Source organism: Gorilla gorilla, chromosome 8, assembly GCF_029281585.2.
Source record: "Gorilla gorilla gorilla isolate KB3781 chromosome 8, NHGRI_mGorGor1-v2.1_pri, whole genome shotgun sequence".
In the NCBI taxonomy this organism is placed as follows: Eukaryota; Metazoa; Chordata; class Mammalia; order Primates; family Hominidae; genus Gorilla; species Gorilla gorilla.
Window position 1 is genome coordinate 29,840,097 of NC_073232.2, and position 22,700 is coordinate 29,862,796.

The window sequence follows — 22,700 nt, forward strand, 5'->3', positions numbered from 1 at the left end:
TTTTTAGTAGAGACGAGGTTTCACCATGTTGGCCAGGCTAGCCTTGAACTTCTGATCTCAAGTGATCCACCCGCCTCCCACAGTGCTGGGATTACAGGCATGAAACACCATGCCCAGCCAGAAAAAAATAAACTTTCAAAAACTCTGTATGAATTATTTGCATGCATAATACCATTAAGGAAGGAAGACAGTGGCAGTGATATTCCAGAAAGGAGGCTTACAAAATAATAAACACACATTTCAAAACACTGAAGCCAAGTATAGATTATTTCTAAAATTGACCTGAAGCTGTATCTCCTTATTTAACTGTCTGGAAACTAAGTTTTGCCTATAGATTTCTAAGTCTAGGCCCATCAACTGAAGACAACTATCTTCATTTTTTCTCATGTCTTCCCCAACATATATTTCTGCATCTAATCTATGCCTGGCCCAAAGCAGATATTCAATAAATTATGATTAATTTTGAGCAAGTGAGTGAGAAAGTGATTATTAAAATAGGTATGGAAATAACTTATGGTCAAATAAGAGCTCATTGCCACCATGAGATGTACAAAATGGAGCCAAATGTGACTTAGGGTTGTCAGTTACGAGAGCTAGCGAAGTCAGGGTCCTGATGTACTATGGGTTGAAACAGCATTCAGCATAGTGAGAGTCCTGCAGGACTGACCACGTGGGCAGTGCACCCAGATATTTTCATCAAGACATGAAGAACTCACCCTTCTCTTCTGGTTGCCTTGACCGAGAACATGGAAACCATGACAACACTAAAAGCAATGTGTCAATGCAGTATAAATGCTGTTAGGAATTATTTGCAGAGAAAATACAGTTTAGACTAAGACAATTTTTCATGCTACTGAAGGCATACTAAATACAAGACACTCTGGTCTGGCCTGCATAAAATAAAATATCCCTGACTTGAGAGCCTGAACTTCAAGCGGCTTTAATCTAACACAGATGAAGTAAGGGAAAGAAGAATGATGGAAAGGCCACTGTGCAGACACTTTGAAGTATAGTTGTATGCAGGAGATACTGGAGAGCAAGCAAGAACCTCCTTTGCAAAGTGACAGCTCTGGTGGGATTTCTGCAAGCAGAGGACTGTTTTTCAATGGGTTAGTTATCGAGGGAGGAGTGAGGCACAGGCCTTCTAAGGAAGCAGGTGAGCACATGAACGCTGCAGACATATTGGCTTCTTGGAGCCACAAGGCAACTACGGTTGCCACTAGATGAACCACTTACGCCGCTGAGCATTTTGCTGGCTTTCAAAACATGGTCTAAAAACAACAAATTTGGGAGATCTGAAACTGGATCATGCATATTTTGAATGTCTTTCTTGTACTTCACCTATGAAAATAACATGGAACAAAATACCATCTAGGAGAAGAAAATATTATGCTTTTGCATTATTGCATTTTTCATACATCATAAAGTAGGACTATTTAGTGGTAAATTGACAGACGAATTTACAAGGAGCCACTAGATGGTGCTGATTTACTACTGAATGAATTTTAAAAAGTTATTTCTATATGGGCTTGAGAATACTTGGATAATTCCTTTTGTTATTTACATATTCAGGAAGGGTAATGTTAACAGAAAAAAGTAATTTTCACAGTAACTCTGCTTTCAAAAAATAAAGAGAATAGCCACTTTATTCTTTAGAAATTACTACAGTATTTCAATTATGCTTTGTGGAGATCTGAGGATTGTGATGTTTCCCATCCTATCACCACAGGCTTTTTTAAAGCAACTTTTTGAAAATACAATACCAGTAATAATAAACTATTGATAGCAAGCATATCACACACTTACTATGTGCCACTTTTCTAAATTCCTTTATATGTATTAAGTATTGAATCTCCACAATAACCTCTTTATTAAGTAGGTACTTTAAGTAGCCCCATTTTATAGATAAGAAAACGGAGGCATAGAAAGACAAAGACATAGTAATACGTGATAAAACAGGATTTAGATCCAAGCAATCTGACTCCAAACCTTTAGCTTTCAGCACTATGTTCCATGTTCCTTTAAGTATATTTCATCTCTATTTCTAAGAAAGCAACAGATCAGTAATACATAATTTTTATACTTGAGAAGGAAATCTAAATATTTTCAACTATAGCAAAGTAATCAATTTTCTGATGTTGCTGTTTTTATACTCTCATTCTAACAAGAATTTAAAACATCATTTCTTGTAAAATGAATTTTGATTATTTTTAAAAACACGGAATGAAAACAAATTACATAAGGAAGTATTTCACAGCATTTACACAAGGGATAAAAAAATTGTAAGGCATTAAAGTAAAATTTCTAAAAATTTCTTTATATGATAAATTACCATGTACCAGGCAGTACTTTACAATAAACTCAATTTCATAGCCATAATTACATGAGGTAACTACTGTCCTAACCACTAATTTGTGTTAATACAGACCACTTCTCTGCAAAATTCTATAATCTATTTCCACTCTTGAACAGATATAATAACTTCATTTGCAACACTATTCCTACTTATTAACTAATTAGTAATCAGTAACCATTAAAAATTAATTACAATAATATATTTTTCTCAGAAAAAGCTTTAGAAAAATATGCTTCAGTTCAACTACAAATTACTTGGAAGCTAAGTATCAGTAATTACAACACAGTCGATTCTAAAAAAAACAAGAATCAAAAGATATTGAAAATAATTTTCTATGAATTACAACTTACATTGCTCGCCAATGTAGCAGCAAGCTGATTCTGCCTAAAAGAAGCACTTTCAAGAGGATTGTAATGATGTTTCTTATCCTTCATTTCATTATCAAATTTTTCTTTGTATTTAATCTGTCATAAAAGAGAAATAGTACATGTATCTTTACATTTAAAAGTAACATATATGATTTTCACGTAGATAAAATAAAAGCTACCTTAAAAATGAATGTTGCAAAGTGTAAATTCCTGGTATCCATCGCCTTCTATAAAGCTTAATTAGGCACAAAAGTTTTTTATTTTTAATAAAAAAAACTGCTTCTACATTGATCACAAATGCAATTAGGCATGAACTCAAATCCTATTAATGAGAATTATGCACTAAAATACCAAGATTTTTAAATGTCAGTTTTCATTTCTGCATTTCTATAATCTATGATCAGTTAGAAACCTAGACCACAAATGTCTTAAGGTCTAACACATTTAGAAAATAGATTCTAGGCCCCAGAATTTAAATAGTTTTCCTAAGGGAATTATTCCAAATAAAGAGCATGACGTGTACCACAGTTTTTCTCATCATTTCCTGTACTTCATTTGCTCAAAAATTTAGTTTTAGGAATTACATTTTCTGAAATGTCCTGGGTCAACTTAATGTCAATGTAAAACTTTCTCTGCTTTAACTCCACAATTTATTCAGCAGGAAAACCATCTCCAATACTCTCTCTAAATTGTTTTTCTCCTTTTAAAGCACTCTTAAAACAACCAAAAAGGGATTATCAACTTATTTGGTAGGACTATATTTTTCTCCATGTATAGAGAAATATGAGAATGCATGTCATAACTAATTAGAATATAAACACAAGTTCACTACAAAAAAAAAAAAAAAACCTAGCTATTCACATGTCATACCCTCTTTAACTTACTGTAGCCAGGAAAGGGTGTATTGATTTCACAGGTCAAAGTAAGCTGTTTTGTTCTCTCATAATATTTTTCTGATGTTATAATTATTACCATGTTTGGTTTTCTAACAACATTCTGATAATGCACCTTTATTCATACATCTAAAGGCTCTGCTTTGCAGAAGACTTTATTAAAAAGCAATTTGGGATGACTCTCATCAAATATTTTAGGCGTGCATAGGGTGATGGTCTCCTTCAGGGACACATGTTTGGAACCTATTAGAGAGAGCTAGAGAAAATCTTGGTGGGAATACAGCATTTGGTAAATATTTTGAGATGGTTTACAGGGAATATTTTCTGTTCTGGTTCCATTCGATAATAACAACTTTCTGATATTCTCAATACCTTACAAATTGATTTTAAGTAATCAGCAAGACCTCTTTAAAAAAAGAAAAACTGACTTTTTAAATTATTTTGTGTCTTGAAATCAATAACAAAATTACAAATGAAATAAATTTAGATTTCCTTCAGTACTTTATACAGTAGCTGGCACAAAAGCAATGATTCACTCTGCCTGGTCGTCCCTTAAATATACAGTCTTAGAGTCTCACTCTATCACCCAGGTTGGAGTGCAGTGGCACGATCTCAGCTCACTGCAAGCTCCACCTCCCAGGTTCATGCCATTCTCCTGCCTCAGCCTCCCAAGCAGCTGGGACTACAGGTGCTCGCCACCACGCCCAGCTAATTTTTTGTATTTTTAGCAGAGACAGGGTTTCACCACATTAGCCAGGATGGTCTCGATCTCCTGACCTTCATCTCCTGACCCACCTTGGCCTCCCAAAGTGCTGGGATTACAGGCGTGAGCCACCGCGCCCAGCCACAGTCTTATTGCCCTCTTCACCCTTCTGCTATACTTTTACCATATTTTAGTCACTGGTTCTGTCTCTAAGTTTGTTGTGCCTAAAGGATATTCACTGAACAAAGATGGTGGACTCTTCAATAGCCCTCCGCTGGAATGACACTTCTGACTCAGCCAGATTCATTAACACTGTATTAGCTAAATGGTAAAAGTAGGTTATATGATCTTTGCACACAGAGAGCCCATCATACTGTTTTTGCAAACTCTGAGGTTTCCAGCATAATTACACTAGAGTATTTGAAAATGAAACTGATAAATTCCTTTGTTATTAAACCTTGCATATGCTTTCCCAAGTATATGTACAGACACCCCTTCCTCAACTTATGATGGGGTTGCATCTCAGTAAACCCACCGTAAGTTAAAAATGTAAGTTAAAAATGCATCATATACACCTAACCTACCAAACATCACAGCTTAGCCTGGCCTACCTTAAACATGCTCAGAACAACTGCCTTAGCCTACAGCTAGGCCAAATCATCTCATAACAAGCCTGTTTTACACACGTAGAACATCTCATATAATTTGTTGAATACTGTAATGAAAGTGAAAAGCAGAATCATTATATGGGTACTTGAAGTATGGTTTCTACTAAATGTGTATCACTTCCACGCCATGGTAATGTTAAACAGTCTTAAATTGAACCACTAGAAGTCGGGGACCATCTATGCATTTCTAAGAAATAATAATCAATCTGTTATTCATCTATTTATATTAAATGTAATAATAAGCATTGTATTGTGAAATTTATCTTGTTTGAATGTTCAGTACAGTGAGTGATTTGATTCAGGATGCCTAAGGAACAAAAACACAAGTTTCCCTCATAAATGAACCACAATAGTAACATAACTACATTATATAAAAAAATGCACGGACCAGACACTGACTCCCAATTGTTTCTAACCTCTCTCTTTCTGTAAAGAATGCAGGTAAAATGAACTAAGAAGATCACCAAATGGTTGAAGTGAGTCACATCACTCACCTTCTGACTTGTTCACTCGCCAACTACACAGACACACTCAACATTCTATTGTATTTTCAATCTAGAGTTCATACATCTGTGTGTCTACCTCCTCATGCAGGTTTGCATCTTCTGAGAGATCCAGGAAATGCTTTTCCTTGACTATACCTTGTTATCCAACCATGGAACAAGGCATAACCCTTTCAGTTTTAAGATCATTTGAGAAAGGGAGGAACAGGTATTGGAGTGACTTTGCCATGGTTTTAAGACACAATGTTACTCCTTATACCTACGTAATTATTCTGGAAACAAATGAAGTTACTCCATATGACTGGCTTTATTTACATTATGACTAGTGTGCCTAGTGGTCCTAATATTTATCACCTTTTTTATTAATTTTTTTATTTTTAATCTTTGTGGGTACACAGTAGGTGTATGTATTATATTTATGGGGTACATTATATGTTTTGATACAGGCATGCAATGCATAATAATCACGTCAGGGAAATAACACCTTTTGAAAAAATACTGCATAGGTATATAGGATCAAACTCCTAGATGTTTTTTAAAGAATTATAAGAGACAGCAGGATTTTCAGAGGCTCACACTTGGAGAAAACACGGATACTGTTAAGCTACAGTGACAGCATTGTAGCTCCCCATAACTGCACAACTTCTCATATAAAGAAATGAGAAGTTACATCTGCATATCCTCATATGAGGATCCAGATCCTCACAACTGCACCTGGGTATGTGTGAAGTCTAACACGCAAACCCAAAACTTTATACTGACATCATCTGTGACTCAGAATCACAAAAAGCCAGCAAAGGCACAAAAAAGCAGACCCTGAATGAAGGTGTTTCACCATAGCCACATAAACACATTTTAGCAAAGAAATAGCTTGATAAGTGTACCTTAATTATCATTGAAAATGAAAAGTAAGCAAATAACACAATACTACGTATCTATAGATATCAATCCCCAGCAATCTTGGATGAAATCAAACTAAAAGCTGTCAAGGAAGACAGGACAGATTTTTACATAGAACTCATCATAAAATCAATAATATCTTTAAGTCTTAATTTTACACAACACAATATCTCTGCTCTTATTTTCCTTGCAAAATAACGTCTTACTGACTTTGCACCAAATGTTAATGATCCAGAGAATATTGGTTTAATCAGGCTCTATACATCTATTGGCAGCCTAATCTGTTTTCCCATAATAGTGGATCAAAGGCATATGAGCCCTGTCTCCATGGAGCCTGCCTTGTGGGAAGTGAAATGGATTTCTAAAACACACACATACACGTATATATTATGCAACTACTACTAATCGTATTAAGAACTGTAAAGAAGAGCAGAGAATAAAGGGGAGGAGAGCAATATTTAAATTGGCGAGTCAGGAACATGACATTTGAGCTGATACTAGGGTGACGAGGTTGGAGGAGGGAGTGCTTGCCAGGATGGGAGAATGGTAAATTCTCCAAACCAATTAATACCCCTTGCAATTTAAGGCCACTGCTTACTACTAAATTTTCATGGCAATTTATAATGTGATTTATAGGTTTAAAACCCATTCTTATCAATGTATTAATGCAATTTTAGAACAATGCTAATTATTATAAATACATAGCTTTTCCTTGAGGTTATAAAACTGAACAAGGAATCTATTCATCATATAGACAAATTCCAAGTAACAAGATGATCTATGGATATATTAATTAATAAACTACTCTCAGAATTTTTAAAGTCAATGACTTCAACAGTTACTGTACTTAAATTTGAGATACATATGCACCAATCCCTTCAACTTGGCATAGGAGTTTTTTGCTTTAGTTTTTTAATGACTTTTTAATATAACCTGGCCATAATTTTATGTATATTGCAAATTTTAAAAAGGGAAAGTTTACAACTATGGGAGCAAAGCTATTGTAGAAGTTAATATAAGAAGGGTTTGGTATGTGTTCTCATTACCTTTCCTGGGTAAAATCCCACAGAGTTCAATTTACAGATAAAAGGTGAGAACCCTGCCCATTCACTCTCTGTTCCCATCCTTTCATCAGACAGGTCTTATCTCCACATACTTTGACCATTGCCTTGTCATTGCCTTCTCTGTTACAATGCTTCTGGTGCTGTGGTGCTCTTTTTCTCCCTGCATTCTATCCATTCTCATCTCCCTGTTATTAAATCCCTAAATCATTTGCCTTCTATGTATTTATGTGCCTTGATCATTAGTTTAGGAGGAAACTAAAAACTTTAATGCTCTCAATGAAAATAAGAAACTAAACTTGCTGCCCAAATTTCTGTTATAATTGATATACCTGAAAATACAAATGGAATATACTGAGTTCATCCCAGAATTCCTATTATTTATTTTCCCAGCTTTCCCCTTTTCTTGTGAGTTTTATACAGCTTATAAAATCTTACATGACATGAAAAAATGAATACGATAGCTATAATGTAAGTTAAAAATTACAACCTGCTTAAGAATCTGATCACTCAGTTGCTAAATAATTTGAGATTGAAGAAAAAAAATCTGCTTTCAAGTCCAAGTAAGGATCAAATGGGGGAAGTTTTGTGGATTGAATTTGAAATGTGAAAATAAAGCTCAAATGTCAAAACTTTCTTCTAAGGGCTCTCAAATAGGATTGTGATGGAATGAATTTAAGGCCAGAATCTCACAGACAGTGTTCATATTCCTTCTCCACTCTGTGCATGAATTCATCTAAAAATGTAGAATAGAAAACTATTTTGAATACCTAAAGTAAAATTATTCCTACGAAATTATGTCATGTTTCTACGGGCCAGTCACCATTTTAAGTGTTTTACTCACAGTAACTCATTTAACCTTCACAGGAACCCTGAGAAGTAAATACCGTTGCTGTCATCCCCATTTTACAAATGGGGAAACAAAAATAGAGAAATGAAGCAATTTGTCCAAGATCACTCTGCTAGCAAGCAACAGAACCAGGAGTTTAACCCAGGTACAGCCCAGCTCCAGGGTACATTTTCTTAACCACCAGACCAAACCATACTGCTTCTCTGGGATTTGCTTTGTCTCCTGTGTAACTGATGGGGAATCTTTGTCCCCAGAAAAAGGCGAAGTTGTAAGAGGCCAGTAGCTATGCTGGAAATCTGAAGTGATGCCCATATCCCCTATCTCTTCAACAAGCATTACTGGGACTATGTAGAGCCTAGAGTCACCGCCCTTTAATGCGAGTGTCACCCAGACATGTCCCCAACCTCTTGCACATCAGTAGCCTCCTGAGTTATAAAGTCGCTTTATAAGTGAAAGTCCCTTGTTAACTGTAAAACAATTACTATGAGGGGCAATTGCATTTGGGCATCTCTCATGTCTGCCTCTCCCAGGGAGCAGTTGTGTCCACTTCATTTTCATTCCTACTGCCACAGAGTCTATTCAGGTACTGATCACTTTATGTGTAGGTTACCACTGTCACAGCCCAGCTGGTTTCTGGGAGGTTCACCACTTGTGAGCCAGACTTTCCTGCCCAGTGTCACCATGTTAACATTCCCTAAGTATTTTCTTCACAATCAATCTTTGCTCAAAATCTTCAGTGATGTCTTCTTTCTTCCCTGAGAGACTACAGTTAACATGGCAAAAAGTAGTTCTGATGTTTACTTTTTGGATTTGAACCCTAAAATGCTTCCTATAATTGCGTTCTGAAATCACTTTTTTTAATCATTATTTTTTCATAGAACACACTATTCTGGGAAGGGGGCGTTGGGGAGTTATTATTTAACTGGTATGGAGTTTCACTTTTACAGGATGAAAAGAGTCCTGGAGATGGATGGTGGTGAGGGTAGCACAACATTACAAACGCATTTAATGCCACTGAACCGCACATTTAAAAACGGTTCAGATGGTAAATTTTATGTTATATAAATCTTATCACAATAAAAAAATGGGGAAAAATTATATATATGAACACATTATTCCTATTCTGTTCTCTAAGCAATGGCTTATAGTCAAAATCAATACACATTGACCCACTCATCATCACACAATATCTAAACTCCTCTCAAAATCCTTTTTATACGTGCACAACTATATCCTCTTGCTCAGAGGCTCTGCCATCAGATTTCTGTCCCCTGGCAGGCTTACTCCCAGCCTGTATTTGGGGCCTTCCCCTTGAGTAGAGTTTACTTCTCACATTAAATCCAAATTAGCTAAAATCTACCTCCTACACATGAACTTTCTAAGGACGCGTCTTTCTTCGCCACACTAACAAGACACATTATGATGGGTGTAAATGGGTGTAAAAGACATTTTGCTTTCACTTTGTTGGTATTTCCCTTTCTACTAATAAATTTGGGCATCTTTTTGCCTGTTGATTGGCCATTTATGTTTGCTCTTCTGTGAATTATCTATTCATTTAACTTACCCGTTTTTCTACTAGGCCATTAATCTTTTTCATTCATGGTAAGAACAACACTGGACCCAAATCTTAAACTATATACAAAAATAAATTCCTTTTCAAGAATGTTTATATATTATAGATATTGTATATTATAGATATCTTATATTTAAAATACTAAAATGTTCTCATCAAATGCATTAGAAGTACTTTTCCAAATATTTGAAGACTTCTCTCTTTTTATATTTTAAAAAACTATTCTCAGACATATCCTTCTCTGTATAAACTCTGAATTATTTAATTTATTCAAGTTTTTCATTTCATTTAAATTTTTTAAACCCTTTTTTTGGATTGCAATTGGAATTGCATAGAGCTTTTAACATTAACTTTGAAAGAATTAACATTTTTTAGGATGTTTAGTATCAAGGCTCTTTCACAAACAGAATAGTATGTCTTTTCATTTGTTCGGGACTTATTTTATGCTCTTCAATCAGACTTCATACCTTTCATCATTTACATCTCTCCACTTTGAAATGTAATTCAAGTAAGACTTCTGCAACTTGACAAATGAGTATTTTCAAAGTCAAAAAAACCATAAATGTGTAAAACTTACTGTTTGTTAACATTATTGTTGACTCTGCAAACATTACCTTTTTCATTCAGAGAGTTTTTCATTTTTACATAGTTAATATGCCTACCTATTATAGCTTCTGGATTTCTGGTCTTGCTTAAGAACAACTCTGTTATCCTTATGTGGTATATAGAGTCTCCTGGACTTTCTTAGAAGATTTTAAAATTATTTTATTGTTTGCATTCACATTTTTAATCCACCTGGAATTCATTTTTGTGTATGGTTTAAGATTTGGGTCCAATTTTGCTCTTCCCATGACAGACGGTGTGTTATGTCAGCACCATTTATTAGCTAATCCAACTTCTCCCCACTGACTTGAATCGACACTTTTATCATATATTAAATTCTTATACATACTGGAATCTATTTCAGGACTCCCTATTCTATCCTACTGATTATTTAATCTCTCACTACACCAATCCCATATTGATTTAATTTCAGTGGTTTTCTATTAACTTATAGTAACTCATAACTTAAGTTCCCCTTCACTGGTCTTCATTTTCATACTTTTAAAGGCTATTCCCTGGTATTTTCTTTCCACACAAACTTTAAGATCATTTTATCCATATTGAAAAAAAAAAAAAACGCTGTTGGATTCTAACAGAAGTTGCATGACATTTATATAATTCTGAAAGAACTGACATCTTTATCTATTGAAACTTGCAGCCAAAAACATAAAATGCCTTTATACTTTTTCAGATCTTATTTTATGCTCTTTGATAAGACTTCAAAGTTTTTTTCATTTTCATCTGCCTTTTTAAATTTTGTGATTAAACAAAAGCACTTGAAAATTGGGAAAATTAATATTTTTATTACTAAGTTAAAAACTGTGTGTGTGTGTGTGTGTGTGTAGATTAAAACACAATTATTTAGTATGACTATTAATGACTTCTAGAAATCCAGGGAAATGTGAAAACATGGCTAGAGACATTGAAAAATGTTCAGATTTATGCCTGGAGAAAAGAAAACTTTGTTTTATGCTTAAAATTAGACTTAATTTTTTTCCTTTACTGAAATTCATAATGATTGCAAGCCCATCTGAAATGGGTTCAGAAACACTATCTCTGTTTATTCTTGCAATTAAAGATATTATCTAAAATGCAATATTTTCCTATGCTGTTAGAAACAAAATATCTGAATAAAGTCATTGTGGAATCATCACTAAAGCCTTACTTGACTAGAAAGTTTAGAAGCTTCCACAGCATGTTCAAAATCTGGTCTTCCAATTACAGCAGGCTCTTTATTCATTATTCCTTGTCCTTTCTTGTATTCTGCCTAAAATGAATAAATAAGACAATGTTAAATATTTCTACCCTCCAATGATGAACTACATTGACATTAGCCAAAAAAAAAAAAAAAACAGACCTTCATCTCATTAATATTCCTTACAACACATCAAACACTAAAATGTTGACTGCTAAAGCAGAAATTGATTTTACCCTGTGCTTACATGAACAAACTCAACTTTTTGCAGTAAAATAATTACTAATTTTGAGGCTAAGTGTTCAGTCATCATATTGTTTATAATTATATATAAATACTAAAACAAAATATTAGGGAAATTTTCTGGGGAATTGAGACCCTGTACTCTCCATATAGGTAGCTTTTATAGTTTTGTTTATTCTCAGGAACTGTTCTGGCCATACTTGATTGACATGCAGTTGAATACAGTAATGATTGATTTTAGGGTGAATTTAGCCCACGTTATGAAAATTTTTGGTTCAAGTTAAATCATCATTTCCAATCAGGGTTTTCAGCATGTTTAAGTAAAATGGTATTAACTAAAGTGGGCACCTTAGAGAAGGTAAGAAACAGTTACGCCATGTAGGAAGTGGACAAAGGTAAGTGTTGGTGGAAGAGAATGTACACAATGAACAGCAGCAATATGGAAACAAGGCCAAGCAAGAGTCTTTGGAGCAGGGTGAGGGGAGAGATTATATGGGACCATATGACTGATAACCCTGACTTTCAGGCTGAGACATCTGAATGTCAACTTATACCTAAATAGTATTTATTTCTCTAAAAGTATGATGACACTAACCACAGCCAATTTGAGTTTGGGCTGTTTCTGCATATACCCAAATAATTAACACAATAAAATAGGTAATTTAGGGGGGGAAATTGAGATGTATTCATTTATATTGATTAATTACACTAATTAAATGAACCATCCAACCACTGAAGCTATGCTTTGCCTCCTACAAAAGTAAGAAATCATTTCTGTTCAAGGTTTAGAAAGAGAAGTTACATTGCTTATGATCTTAGAGATCTGGGTTGCCATCTTGATGTCCGGTCGGTCAAGTTCTGCACTGTACGTGTGGGTGTCCTGCACGTCTTTCCTATAAGAAATCTGATCAGAGACAGTTTTGGTTAAAAAATAAATAAATTAGTAATTTCACATAGCTACTAGTCTTAGTGTTCATAACATTATTTATTCTCATAATAATAGCTTAGAGAGCCTACTGACCTTAAGTTGGCTTTTTGTGCATCTATTTGTATAGCTATATTAACTCTTTATACTATACCTATGTCTCACTGATATTAACATATTTGGGCCAGGCACAGTGGCTCACGTCTGTAATCCCAGAACTTTGGGAGGCCTAGGTGGGCGGATCACTTGAGGTCAGGAGTTCGAGACCAGCCTGGCCAACATGGTGAAACCCCATCTCTACTAAAAATACAAAAATTATCTGGGCATGGTGTGTGCGCCTGTAATCCCAGCTACTCGGGAGGCTGAGGCAGGAGAATCGCTCAAACCCGGGAGGCAGAGGTTGCAGTGCGCCAAGATAGCACCACTGCATTCCAAACTGGGCAACAGAGTGGGACTTTATCTCAAAAAAAAAAAAAAAAAAAAACTTGAACTGAATTTATGCTACCTAAGAAATAAGACTAAGACCAAAGCACAAAACCAATCTTAAAGGGTCTTTATATCTACCACTTTATGAGCATGTCTTTGTATCTAAGTGCATATATTTATATTCATAAGCAGAATATCCTCATCAAGAACTTCAACTTGCCCATCACAAAGTCTCAAGCCCCAGTGGGTGCAAGATAAGCCCAAGCACAAGAATATTGCAAATTATTTCCTTGGGGATGGTGGGTGGTGAAGCTCTGTAGTTCTCCAGCATTTGCCCTTTCAACTACACCCTTCTCTCCCTTCAAATGTTCAAAGGCCCATGCCTAGGAGATCTAAGGTACTGATAGCTTTATCACCCAATAAATATCACTGGAATGACTTGAGCCTCCCAAAATAAAAACAATTACATTGAGTAACATTCTCTTTCTGAATGCATGTTAGACACAAGCCAAAGTATGGTAAGTAGAGATTTAAAGAGAAAAATACATAAACTTTGCCAAATGTACTTTAGATCACATTCGTCATTTAGATTAACTTGACTGACAATTGGAAAGAGAGACAAAAATTGAACTGGCATAATGTCCGATGGCCCATGTTTCACTGGTCAGCTCACTTCTTTATTTCTTGCGATTTGTCTTGAGCTGAAGCAATATTTGCCAGATGTGGTTCTATTTGGCAATATCCCCAGGGACCAGCTGGCAATTAAAATATATTCTATTAAAGTCATAATGCAAAGTGTACAGTCATGGACATTCTTAAAACCCATCTTCCTTTTTTCAGAGCACAGAAAGATCACAGAAATGTATCACTGGACATCTGTACAAAATGCACAGTTAATTACATTGTGTACAAATATTTCTAATGTCACCTGCAACCTTTCTGAAATAGCATCATTTAGGGGTACTTATTAAAGATTAAGATTCCTGAGGTCCAGCCACAATCCTCTGTAACAGAATTTTGATAGATGGTGCCCAAAAATCTGATTTTAATGAACTCCCTAGTTGACTGCTGTAAACCAGTGTTCTGGGTAATATTAATATATCTTGTTAGTTTCCTTTCAATCTAGCAGAATTAAAAATTTCACCCTTTCTTACTCCTTTTAAAAATAAGATCAAGTGTAAGAAGTGACAATGCATTAATACATCAACAGGCTCCCTGTGCGTTATGTTATTTTATTTCAATTAAACATTTATATACACTTCTATTTACTCTTTTATGAGCTTACATTTGCTTCACCACCAAGACTATTTTTTAAACTACATTTATAATCATGAATCTGTCTGACAAGTGAACACAGCTGAAACACAATTAGTATAATTTCAAAAAGAACATCTGTTTTCTTCCACATTTATATTTTCAGAGGTTTTATGTTAACAAGTCATTTCAGGTAGGGTTTATGCATACAGGTAGTAAAAGGAACATAAAAATAAGGCCGAAACTGAGTTATTTTGTTGGGTGGATTTTAAATCTTTAGGGATTTTTTTTAAGCAGGCCAATTCCATTGGCTTCAAAAAGCAACATGCTTATCCACAAACGATGGTAAATCAATCTCATCCTACGCTGAGTTAAATACAAGCTGTGTAAACAAAAACTGGCTCTCAGGTGAAAACAAACCCAAATTATTACCCACCTACAAGACTAACTGTTTCTAAGTTACTACATTCATATGAAAACCGCAGGGGGGAAATGTCTTTTTGTTTAGAAAAGAATGAGGGTAAAAATGGAAACCCTTACTTTTTGAAAAGAACCACAACCTTTCAGAAATCTAAGCTTTACATGGGTTACCTAATTATATGCTCTTCAGCCTAATGACTGCGTGAAGAGAGGTGAACGGCACAAAGGCGGCAGGAGCAGGACTTTGAATAGGGCCCCATCATCCATGTAAATTGCAAATTAGAAGCCGGCATATGTGACTCAAAACAAATATTAAGATTGACATGAACTGCAAATTCAAACAAGAGGACACCACGGAGCCACACAGAAAAAAGCTTCTGCGCCTGATCACTTGTCAGATCTTCCAGAATATCACTCCTTGGGAATATTCCATAGGAAAGGGGGTTTATGTTGGGGGACATTCAAGAGGGTGACACTCTTGATGTCACTTTCTCCAAGGGTGTCTGAATATATATGGAATGGCAACATGGCTTCCCGCACAGATGTCTCATTGTCCTACACGTAAACCATTGCTAGTGTCAGAGGCATCTGAACCAGAGCAACTCCATCTTGAGAAGGGAATGGGTAAAATGAGGCTGAAACCTACTGGGCTGCATTCCCAGATGGTTAAGCCATTTTAAGTCACAGAATGAGATAGGAGGTTGGCAAAAGATACATGTCATAAAGACCTTGCTGACAAAACAGGTTGCAGTAAAGAAGCCAGCCAAAACCCACCAAAACCAAGATGGCGACGAGAGTGACCTCTGGTCATCCGCAGTGCTACACTCCCACCAGCATCAAGACAGTTTACAAGTGCCCATGGCAACATCAGGCCGGTACCCTATATGGTCTAAAAAGGGGAGGCATGAATAATCCACCCCTTGTTTAGCATATCATCAAGAAATAACCATAAAAGTGGGCAACCAGCAGCCTTCGGGGCTGCTCTGTCTATGGAGTAGCCATTCTTTTATTCTTTTACTTCTCTAGTGAACTTGCTTTCACTTTATGGACTCACCCTGAATTCTTTCTTGTGTGAGATCCAAGAACGTCTTTTGGGGTCTGAATCAGGACCCATTTCCTGTAACACTAGGTTTAAGGGAAGCTCATCTGACATTTCTCAGTATGTATTTGCTCCAATCTACCATCCATCAGAGCTCAGGAAGAATAAAAAATGTAACACAGCAGAAGAGAGGCTTGGAGGTCAAAGTGTGTGTATACATATTTTTTTTCTATTCCTTAATAAATTCAGACCCTAAATGCTAACCATATTGGAACAGTGGACTGGCCTTCACTCTTCAGTCTTCTCATGACAATGTGGTGCTCTATAAATCTTGTTTTGCATAAGGACAGGGAAAAGAAGAAATCATCAACTCAGCAGAGATGTGAACTTGAGGGTCAATAATTGCTTTTACATTATTTTCCTTAATGTCTTATTCCCTACTCTGTCCTCAGAGTATAGCAGAGAACAAACAAGGAGGAGGAAGAACAGGAGGAGGCGGAAAAGAGGAGGAAGAAGAAAGAAAGATTAAAGAAAAAGAAAGAAGGAAGGAGGAGGGGAGAAAAAGAAAATAATAATAACAATAGTCTCAATTTTAGACTATTATGTACCATATTAAGGACTTAACATTCACTCCCTCACTCATACATTTTTTCAAGGTATGACTGTATGAAATTTTTCAAACAATCATAATATCTGCTAAATTTTCATTTCCTCACTACTCATCTATTTCATTTATTTTCTTATTTTTATTAGAATAATTTTAGTCAATTCCACAAAACAAATAACTGTAATTTTAATGAGCATTGCACTGATTCTATAAAATGCCTTAAAGAAAAATGATATCATAACAAAATGTCAGTCTTTTCCTAGGAGAAGGTGGTATATTCCTCCATTTCTTTAAATATTTTATTATACCTTTAAATGAAGTTTCATCATTTTGTTCTATATGTCTGTCGCTGGGCAAAGAAATTATCATATTATCATTTTTATACATTTATCTTGTACTCAAGATGATCCACTTTTTCCTTTTAATAGTGAATAACAGTATAGAGTCTTATCTGAAAATAGTGATTCTGGTTTCTTCCATAGGAACACCTAGAATTATTACCTTATGTGCTTGATCTCTTCCTCTTAGCTTCTTTTCACTGAATTTATCTCTTTATTCTTTCTCATTTATCTAAGTCATTCTCCTATCTAATCCCTTTGTAGTGGGCATGTATTAAATTTTTTTGTCAGCCTAGGTTTTTTAATTTGGAAACAGCTCCCCCATCACTCCATGTGATTGGTGGGCCTCTGAAGTTCAGCCTGCCTTCATGTTGACTTAGGCTGTCCTGTCAGATGCCCCATCCATTTGGAAACCATGATTAATGAAATTGGACAGACATGTAACCCAACCAAGGCCAGAGTCATTTGAATGATCTGAGGCTGGAGGAGAAAGAGCTGCTCTTCTTTTCTCTGAGATCAGCTGCTGTAAGGATGATTAAAGTTTGGAAACACCAGCTGTCACCTTGAATCCACAGAGAAAGCACCTGTCTGAAAGTGTCATACACAGCCCAGAGCCCAAAGATGGGGAGAGAGGAAGAGTACTGGTAACACTGTGAAGCGTCCAGCCCACTTATGCCTGAAGATAGCTTGGATTTGCCAATTACATACATAACAGAATCTCATTTTTCACTTGCACTAACTTGAGATAGATTTCCGTCACGAAATCTAGAGAGTTCTAACACAGCCTCCATTTCACTTTTCATTTTTTTTCTTTTTTGGAGATGAAGTCTTGCTATGTCACCCAGGCTGAAGTGCAGTGGCATGATCTCAGCTCACTGTAACCTCCACCTCCTGGGTTCAAGCAATACTCCTGTCTCAGCCTCCTGAGTAGCTGGGATTACAGGTGAACACCACCACACCCAGATAGTTTTTGTATTTTTAGTAGAGATGAGGTTTATCATGTTGGCCAGGTTGGTCTCAAACTCCTGACCTCAGGTGATCCTCTCACCTTGGCCTCCCAACGTGCTAGGATTACAGGCGTGAGTCACTGCACCCAGCCTCACATTTTTCTACAGTGCCAAATCTGTTCTTTGTTGCTTCCAACGAATATTTGAATTCCATCAAAATCTGTCTCTGAATTTCTTTATCTCGCCATATTCACTTTCACCCTGAGCTCATATTTTTATCTTATTTTATTGTCTTTTAATCTCAGCTTGTTCTCTCCTTATAATCCTTCCACTTCTGTTTCATAAGAGCCATGTCTTTTGCATGTTCCCTATGCTCGTGCAGAGCATCCAAGGTGCCCGGCTATCCTTTTCTGCATCAATTCATTAAATCCTCACTTCATCCCTGACGTGTCTTGACTCAACTGGGCTACATCAACAATCCCTTTTAAGACTGGAACTACATCCTCCAGAGTACCTTTCCTTAAATAGTTCTGGGTTAGACATGGCCAATAAGAGAAATGCATATGAGATTTTGAAAGTGGACGTGAAATAGACACCTTTATTCTGCAGGTATAGGCAGACACATGTGCAGCTGGAGGATTCACAGTGGCCTTCCAGCAAGCTTTTTATACTCAGGCAACAGTGATTTGAGACTCTCTGGTAGTTGAGTTAATAAAGCAGAGAAAAGCAAAACCTCCACAGACTCTCCTTGAAGTGGAAGTCAAGGAGATGACTTTCACTTGGAGATGAGAAGATTGAGACAGCTCAGGAATGGCACCCTTGCCGGAGTGATAGCCAGCCAGCCAGCCAGCCAGCCATGGGGTCTAAAGTCTGCATGGGCAGACAGACCTTAAAGAAAACAAATCCAGCTGACCCAGAACCCTCTGAAGATTAAACTGATTCTTGGTGAGAAGAAACTAGACAGGATATATAACCTTTTAAGTTTGTGGAACAGAGGCAAATCATGTAACTGGTATATAGTGGTAATCTTTAAGCAATGGTTCAACCCATCTCAGGAAAACCTTTGTCTTTAGCAAAACTCTCACATTAGAGAAGCCCTCCAGGTATCATCAAATAGGCATGTGGACTGCTAATTCCATCTTAAATGATGCTTATCTTTGTCTAGGCATGCTGTGCATAAAAACCTACTAAATTATTAAATTGTAAACATTATTTTTCTGTAAGAGAATATAAGCCTTTTAAATATAAGTAAAAGTAGGTTCTGATACTATTCAGAAGAGATAAAAAGTTTTCAATCTTCCAAAAGAAGGAGTAAAATACAGAGTTATGGCCAGAATGGCTTATCATTTAGGATTGCTGTCACTGTTTATAAATCTATAGTTGATAAAAGTTGCCTTATTTTCTTATTCATGATGTAATTTTATCACCACCATATTGTTGTGTAGAAGGCAGAATAAGTATTACTAACTATTCTGTCTTAGAGATGAATAAAACACTAATATATCTAATTTTAATGCTAAATCCTAAAGCACTATTATTTTAAGTCTCATCGGGGAACCACAGAGAGCCATATTGTTTTTCTAGTATCATTTTACTGATTTATCTTTAAGCTTTCTCACTTTCTGATGGAATAGAAATTGTTTACTGATAAGTTTTTATTAATTTTAAGAAAGTACATATATCATTCTTGAAAAGAACAGTAAGTCTTTCATTTCCCACGCTGAATACTTCTTTCTAATACACATTGAATCGACTAGCAATATGGTGTTTTGGAAAAGTTTACCACTCCAATTTCATCACAAGTCTGTATAGACCGCATTACTTACAAAACTTAAAATAGAGTTTAAAATTTATTTGACTTATTTCAGAACTATTGGACTTCATGTCTCTGATAAGACTGATAAGAACTAATAATGGAACTAGGGCTTTCATTATAAGCCCATCTTTAGGGGAAAGTCACTGGATAGAATATCTCCAATTTCTCTAATTACATTAGAAAAAACTGGCAGGGGTATGTCCCTTAAGGTACAAAAAGATTTCAATTGGCTGTTTTTAATCATTTTCTGATTATAGTATTAATAAGATAGGTTCAGGAAACTTTTGGATATGCCCTTCCGACCTAAACATTTCTTAACATAAATTTCATATTGATTTGGCCTTTTATAAATTGAACTTCCTTTAATTGTTTCAAATTAACTATGACATCACCCTAAACTCCCAAATCACCCTTTAAAAGTAGAAGGAGGACAAAATAGAACCAATAATGTATGCCAGCAACTTTTAAGATGGAGGCTCTGCTGTGAAGCTCTTTACACATAACGTTTCATTTAATATTTGTGAGAATCTTCAGAGGTAGATATCGTTGTCCCCATTTTACAGATGAGAAAATTGAGATTTAGAGACATTAAGTAACTCATCCAGGGTCATCCACGCAACATGTGCCCAAGAAACATTTTAACCAATGTCTGACTCCAAATTCCTTTCCTAGTATATGCTACTGATATAGGAGTTAAGAATAAAGTATTTAGGCAGATAGTGAGGGTAAGGAAGTCCTTGGTAAGGCTTTCCTTTTAATAAAAAGCAGCCCCAAAGTCTTTTTCTTTTCTAACAAAGAGCAGCCTGTAAAATCGAGCTGCAGACATACACAAGTGAGCTGGAAGCTTGCACGTGTGAATGTTGACAGTTGTGACAATAGGAAAAGGCTGCCTGGGAGTAGACATGTTCAAAATGGCAGCTCCATCTTCCCTTTTCCTTTCCAACCATGTGTGCACTAGGGAGCAGACAACATGGAAACTGCCAGGCAAAGACCTCGTTTGCATAATATAATTAGGGCGGGGCAACCAGCTTCCTTGCAGTCTATGTAAAGTCACGCCTGGTCCAACCAATCTGTGGGCCCTATGTAAATCAGAAACCGACTCCTCAAGCCTGTCTATAAAATCCGATGCACTCTGCCACGAGGCACAAGTCCCATTTGGGTGCACCTCTTTCTCAAAAGAAAGAGAGCTGTTCTCCTTTCTCTTTCTTTTGCCTAGTAAACCTGCACTCCTAAACTCATTCCTTGTGTGTGTCCATGTCCTTAATTTTCTTGGCATGAGACGATGAACCTCAGGTATTACCCCAGACAATGACGCCACTTCACTACAGTAGAGGATATTCTAAGAAATACTTATTTTTACTGTTTGGAGATCATTTAATTTTGGGGTGGCACAAAAGACTACTGCCTCCAGAAAACTCTTGCCCGGGAACTCCATTACTCAGAGGTGGAAATTCATCCATATAGTCACATGAGCCCTCTCCCTCATTCTTTTCTGCTTACTCGCATTACTAAAGGCACAAGAGAGAGACATCTTGGTTCACTAAAAGATATTAGAAATCTGACTTGATTTTGGTGGAAACATAAAAAAGTTAGGCAAAGATGTTGACTTCCATTGTTTTCAGGTGAATCAGATACACATATAATGACACACTTTTATTTTAAATTAAATGAAGTCATTTATAGCCATAGTGCAAAGTGACAGTCTGCATTATGAAAGGGTAATTCCACTAGTAAATTCTCTGCAATGAGTTTCATTTGGCTGAACTTTTACAGGAGACAGGTTTATGGGAGATTGTCTTTTATAGAGATTCCATAGATCCACCCACTGAACCAAGAGATGTACTTTCAAGACCTATGTTTAAATTTCATATTGTAGGGACAACAAATGTATTATTCTAAGTGGCTTGACTCCAGAAGAATATCAACTACTTCACAGGTAGAATACAAATATCATTCTCACTTTAAATCTGAGTAAATAGTCTTAAACACTTTCTAAATCCTATTATATGTACAAACTTTGCATGCAAAGGTTGAGTCAAGTCGGCAGAGGAGTATAAGTAAACACAGCCTTCTCCCATAAGTACACAGTATTGAATGAAGGAGAAAAGGGCTTTATACTCTATTCCCTCAATCCTTCAATCAAAGACCTTTTAGAAGAAAAGGCAGAGTTAAAATAATAAGCCCAGTTCTATGATAAGGAACTTCCGTATTTGAATTTCATTGAATTATAGAGTTGGAAAGAGCCTCCCGGGGATCCGTGTAACACCAGACCTCACCCCAGATCACCAGACCACCTTCTAACCCATGGCCTTTTGTGTGAATTTCGTCTCTTCGGTGTCAAAATACTGGAAACTCGGGATTTCTCTGTCATTCTTTCCTCCAGTGCGTTTGAAATCTGAAGATAACCTATTTTGCTCCCCATTTTTAAAAACTGCATTTAAAACCTTGACTAATTGCCAGTAACCTTTAAGGTGGACACAGCAAAGTGAAACAGAAAGAGCAGACTCAGGAGTTTGATTTCTTAGTCTCATTTTCCTCATCTACAAAATAAGAATCAGTACAGGGTTTTCATCAGAATCGGAAATGATCAAAGTCCTGGCATAGTTCCTGGTGCATGGCTGTGCTCAGTAAGTGGTAGTTATTATGATTATTACAGTCATCCTTAAGCAAACAGTTCTTATAAAGCACCCCCTTAAAATAATTACAGACATGTAGCTTCTTCATCTCCTAGCAATCTTAAACTATTTTAGAAAAGTGCTCTGCTTTTGGCATATGTTTGTGTATTTGGGTTAAAACGTAAAACCTCATTCCACTTTTTTACTTAAACATTTGCTTACTGCAATTTAATATCAAATAACAGTTGCCGTTCTGCAGAAAACACTCTGCACAGTGGGACTATGGGGGCACATGGTCAGCCAAGCACCATTCCATAAAGGGACTAAGTGGCAGAACAGACTGGATGTGAGATGGCAACTGTACTTCAGGTAATTTTCCAAGAAAAGGAGTTTCTTG

The 22,700-nt window shown here is 36.2% G+C and overlaps 1 protein-coding gene and 1 long non-coding RNA gene across 15 annotated transcripts in view; one reads left to right on the forward strand and one right to left on the reverse strand.

The window, feature by feature from the left end:
- Positions 1-22,700, reverse strand: part of NEBL (nebulette) — a 395,085-nt gene that overhangs the window by 77,149 nt on the left and 295,236 nt on the right. For 5 of the 10 annotated variants that reach the window (XM_055353839.2, XM_055353846.2, XM_031015317.3 and 2 more), the window contains 4 exons: positions 12,719-12,820; positions 11,644-11,745; positions 2,707-2,820; positions 1,237-1,341 (listed from right to left, as the gene is read on the reverse strand). The exons of 3 other annotated variants lie outside the window; for them this stretch is intronic. In XM_055353839.2, coding sequence (XP_055209814.1) covers positions 1,237-1,341; positions 2,707-2,820; positions 11,644-11,745; positions 12,719-12,820 — 423 coding nt within the window. The remainder of the gene's footprint in view (positions 1-1,236; positions 1,342-2,706; positions 2,821-11,643; positions 11,746-12,718; positions 12,821-22,700) is intronic. 2 more of the 10 variants (XM_055353845.2, XM_055353841.2) reach the window with 1 other exon arrangement.
- The window catches only part of LOC115936010 (uncharacterized), a 65,216-nt gene that overhangs the window by 11,383 nt on the left and 31,133 nt on the right, over positions 1-22,700 (forward strand). For 3 of the 5 annotated variants that reach the window (XR_004071585.3, XR_008669235.2, XR_008669234.2), the window contains exon 4: positions 8,320-8,447. This is a non-coding gene — a long non-coding RNA (uncharacterized lncRNA). Of the gene's footprint in view, positions 1-8,319; positions 8,448-9,249; positions 9,393-22,548; positions 22,673-22,700 lie in introns of those variants that run through there. The other 2 variants (XR_008669233.2, XR_008669236.2) reach the window with 2 other exon arrangements.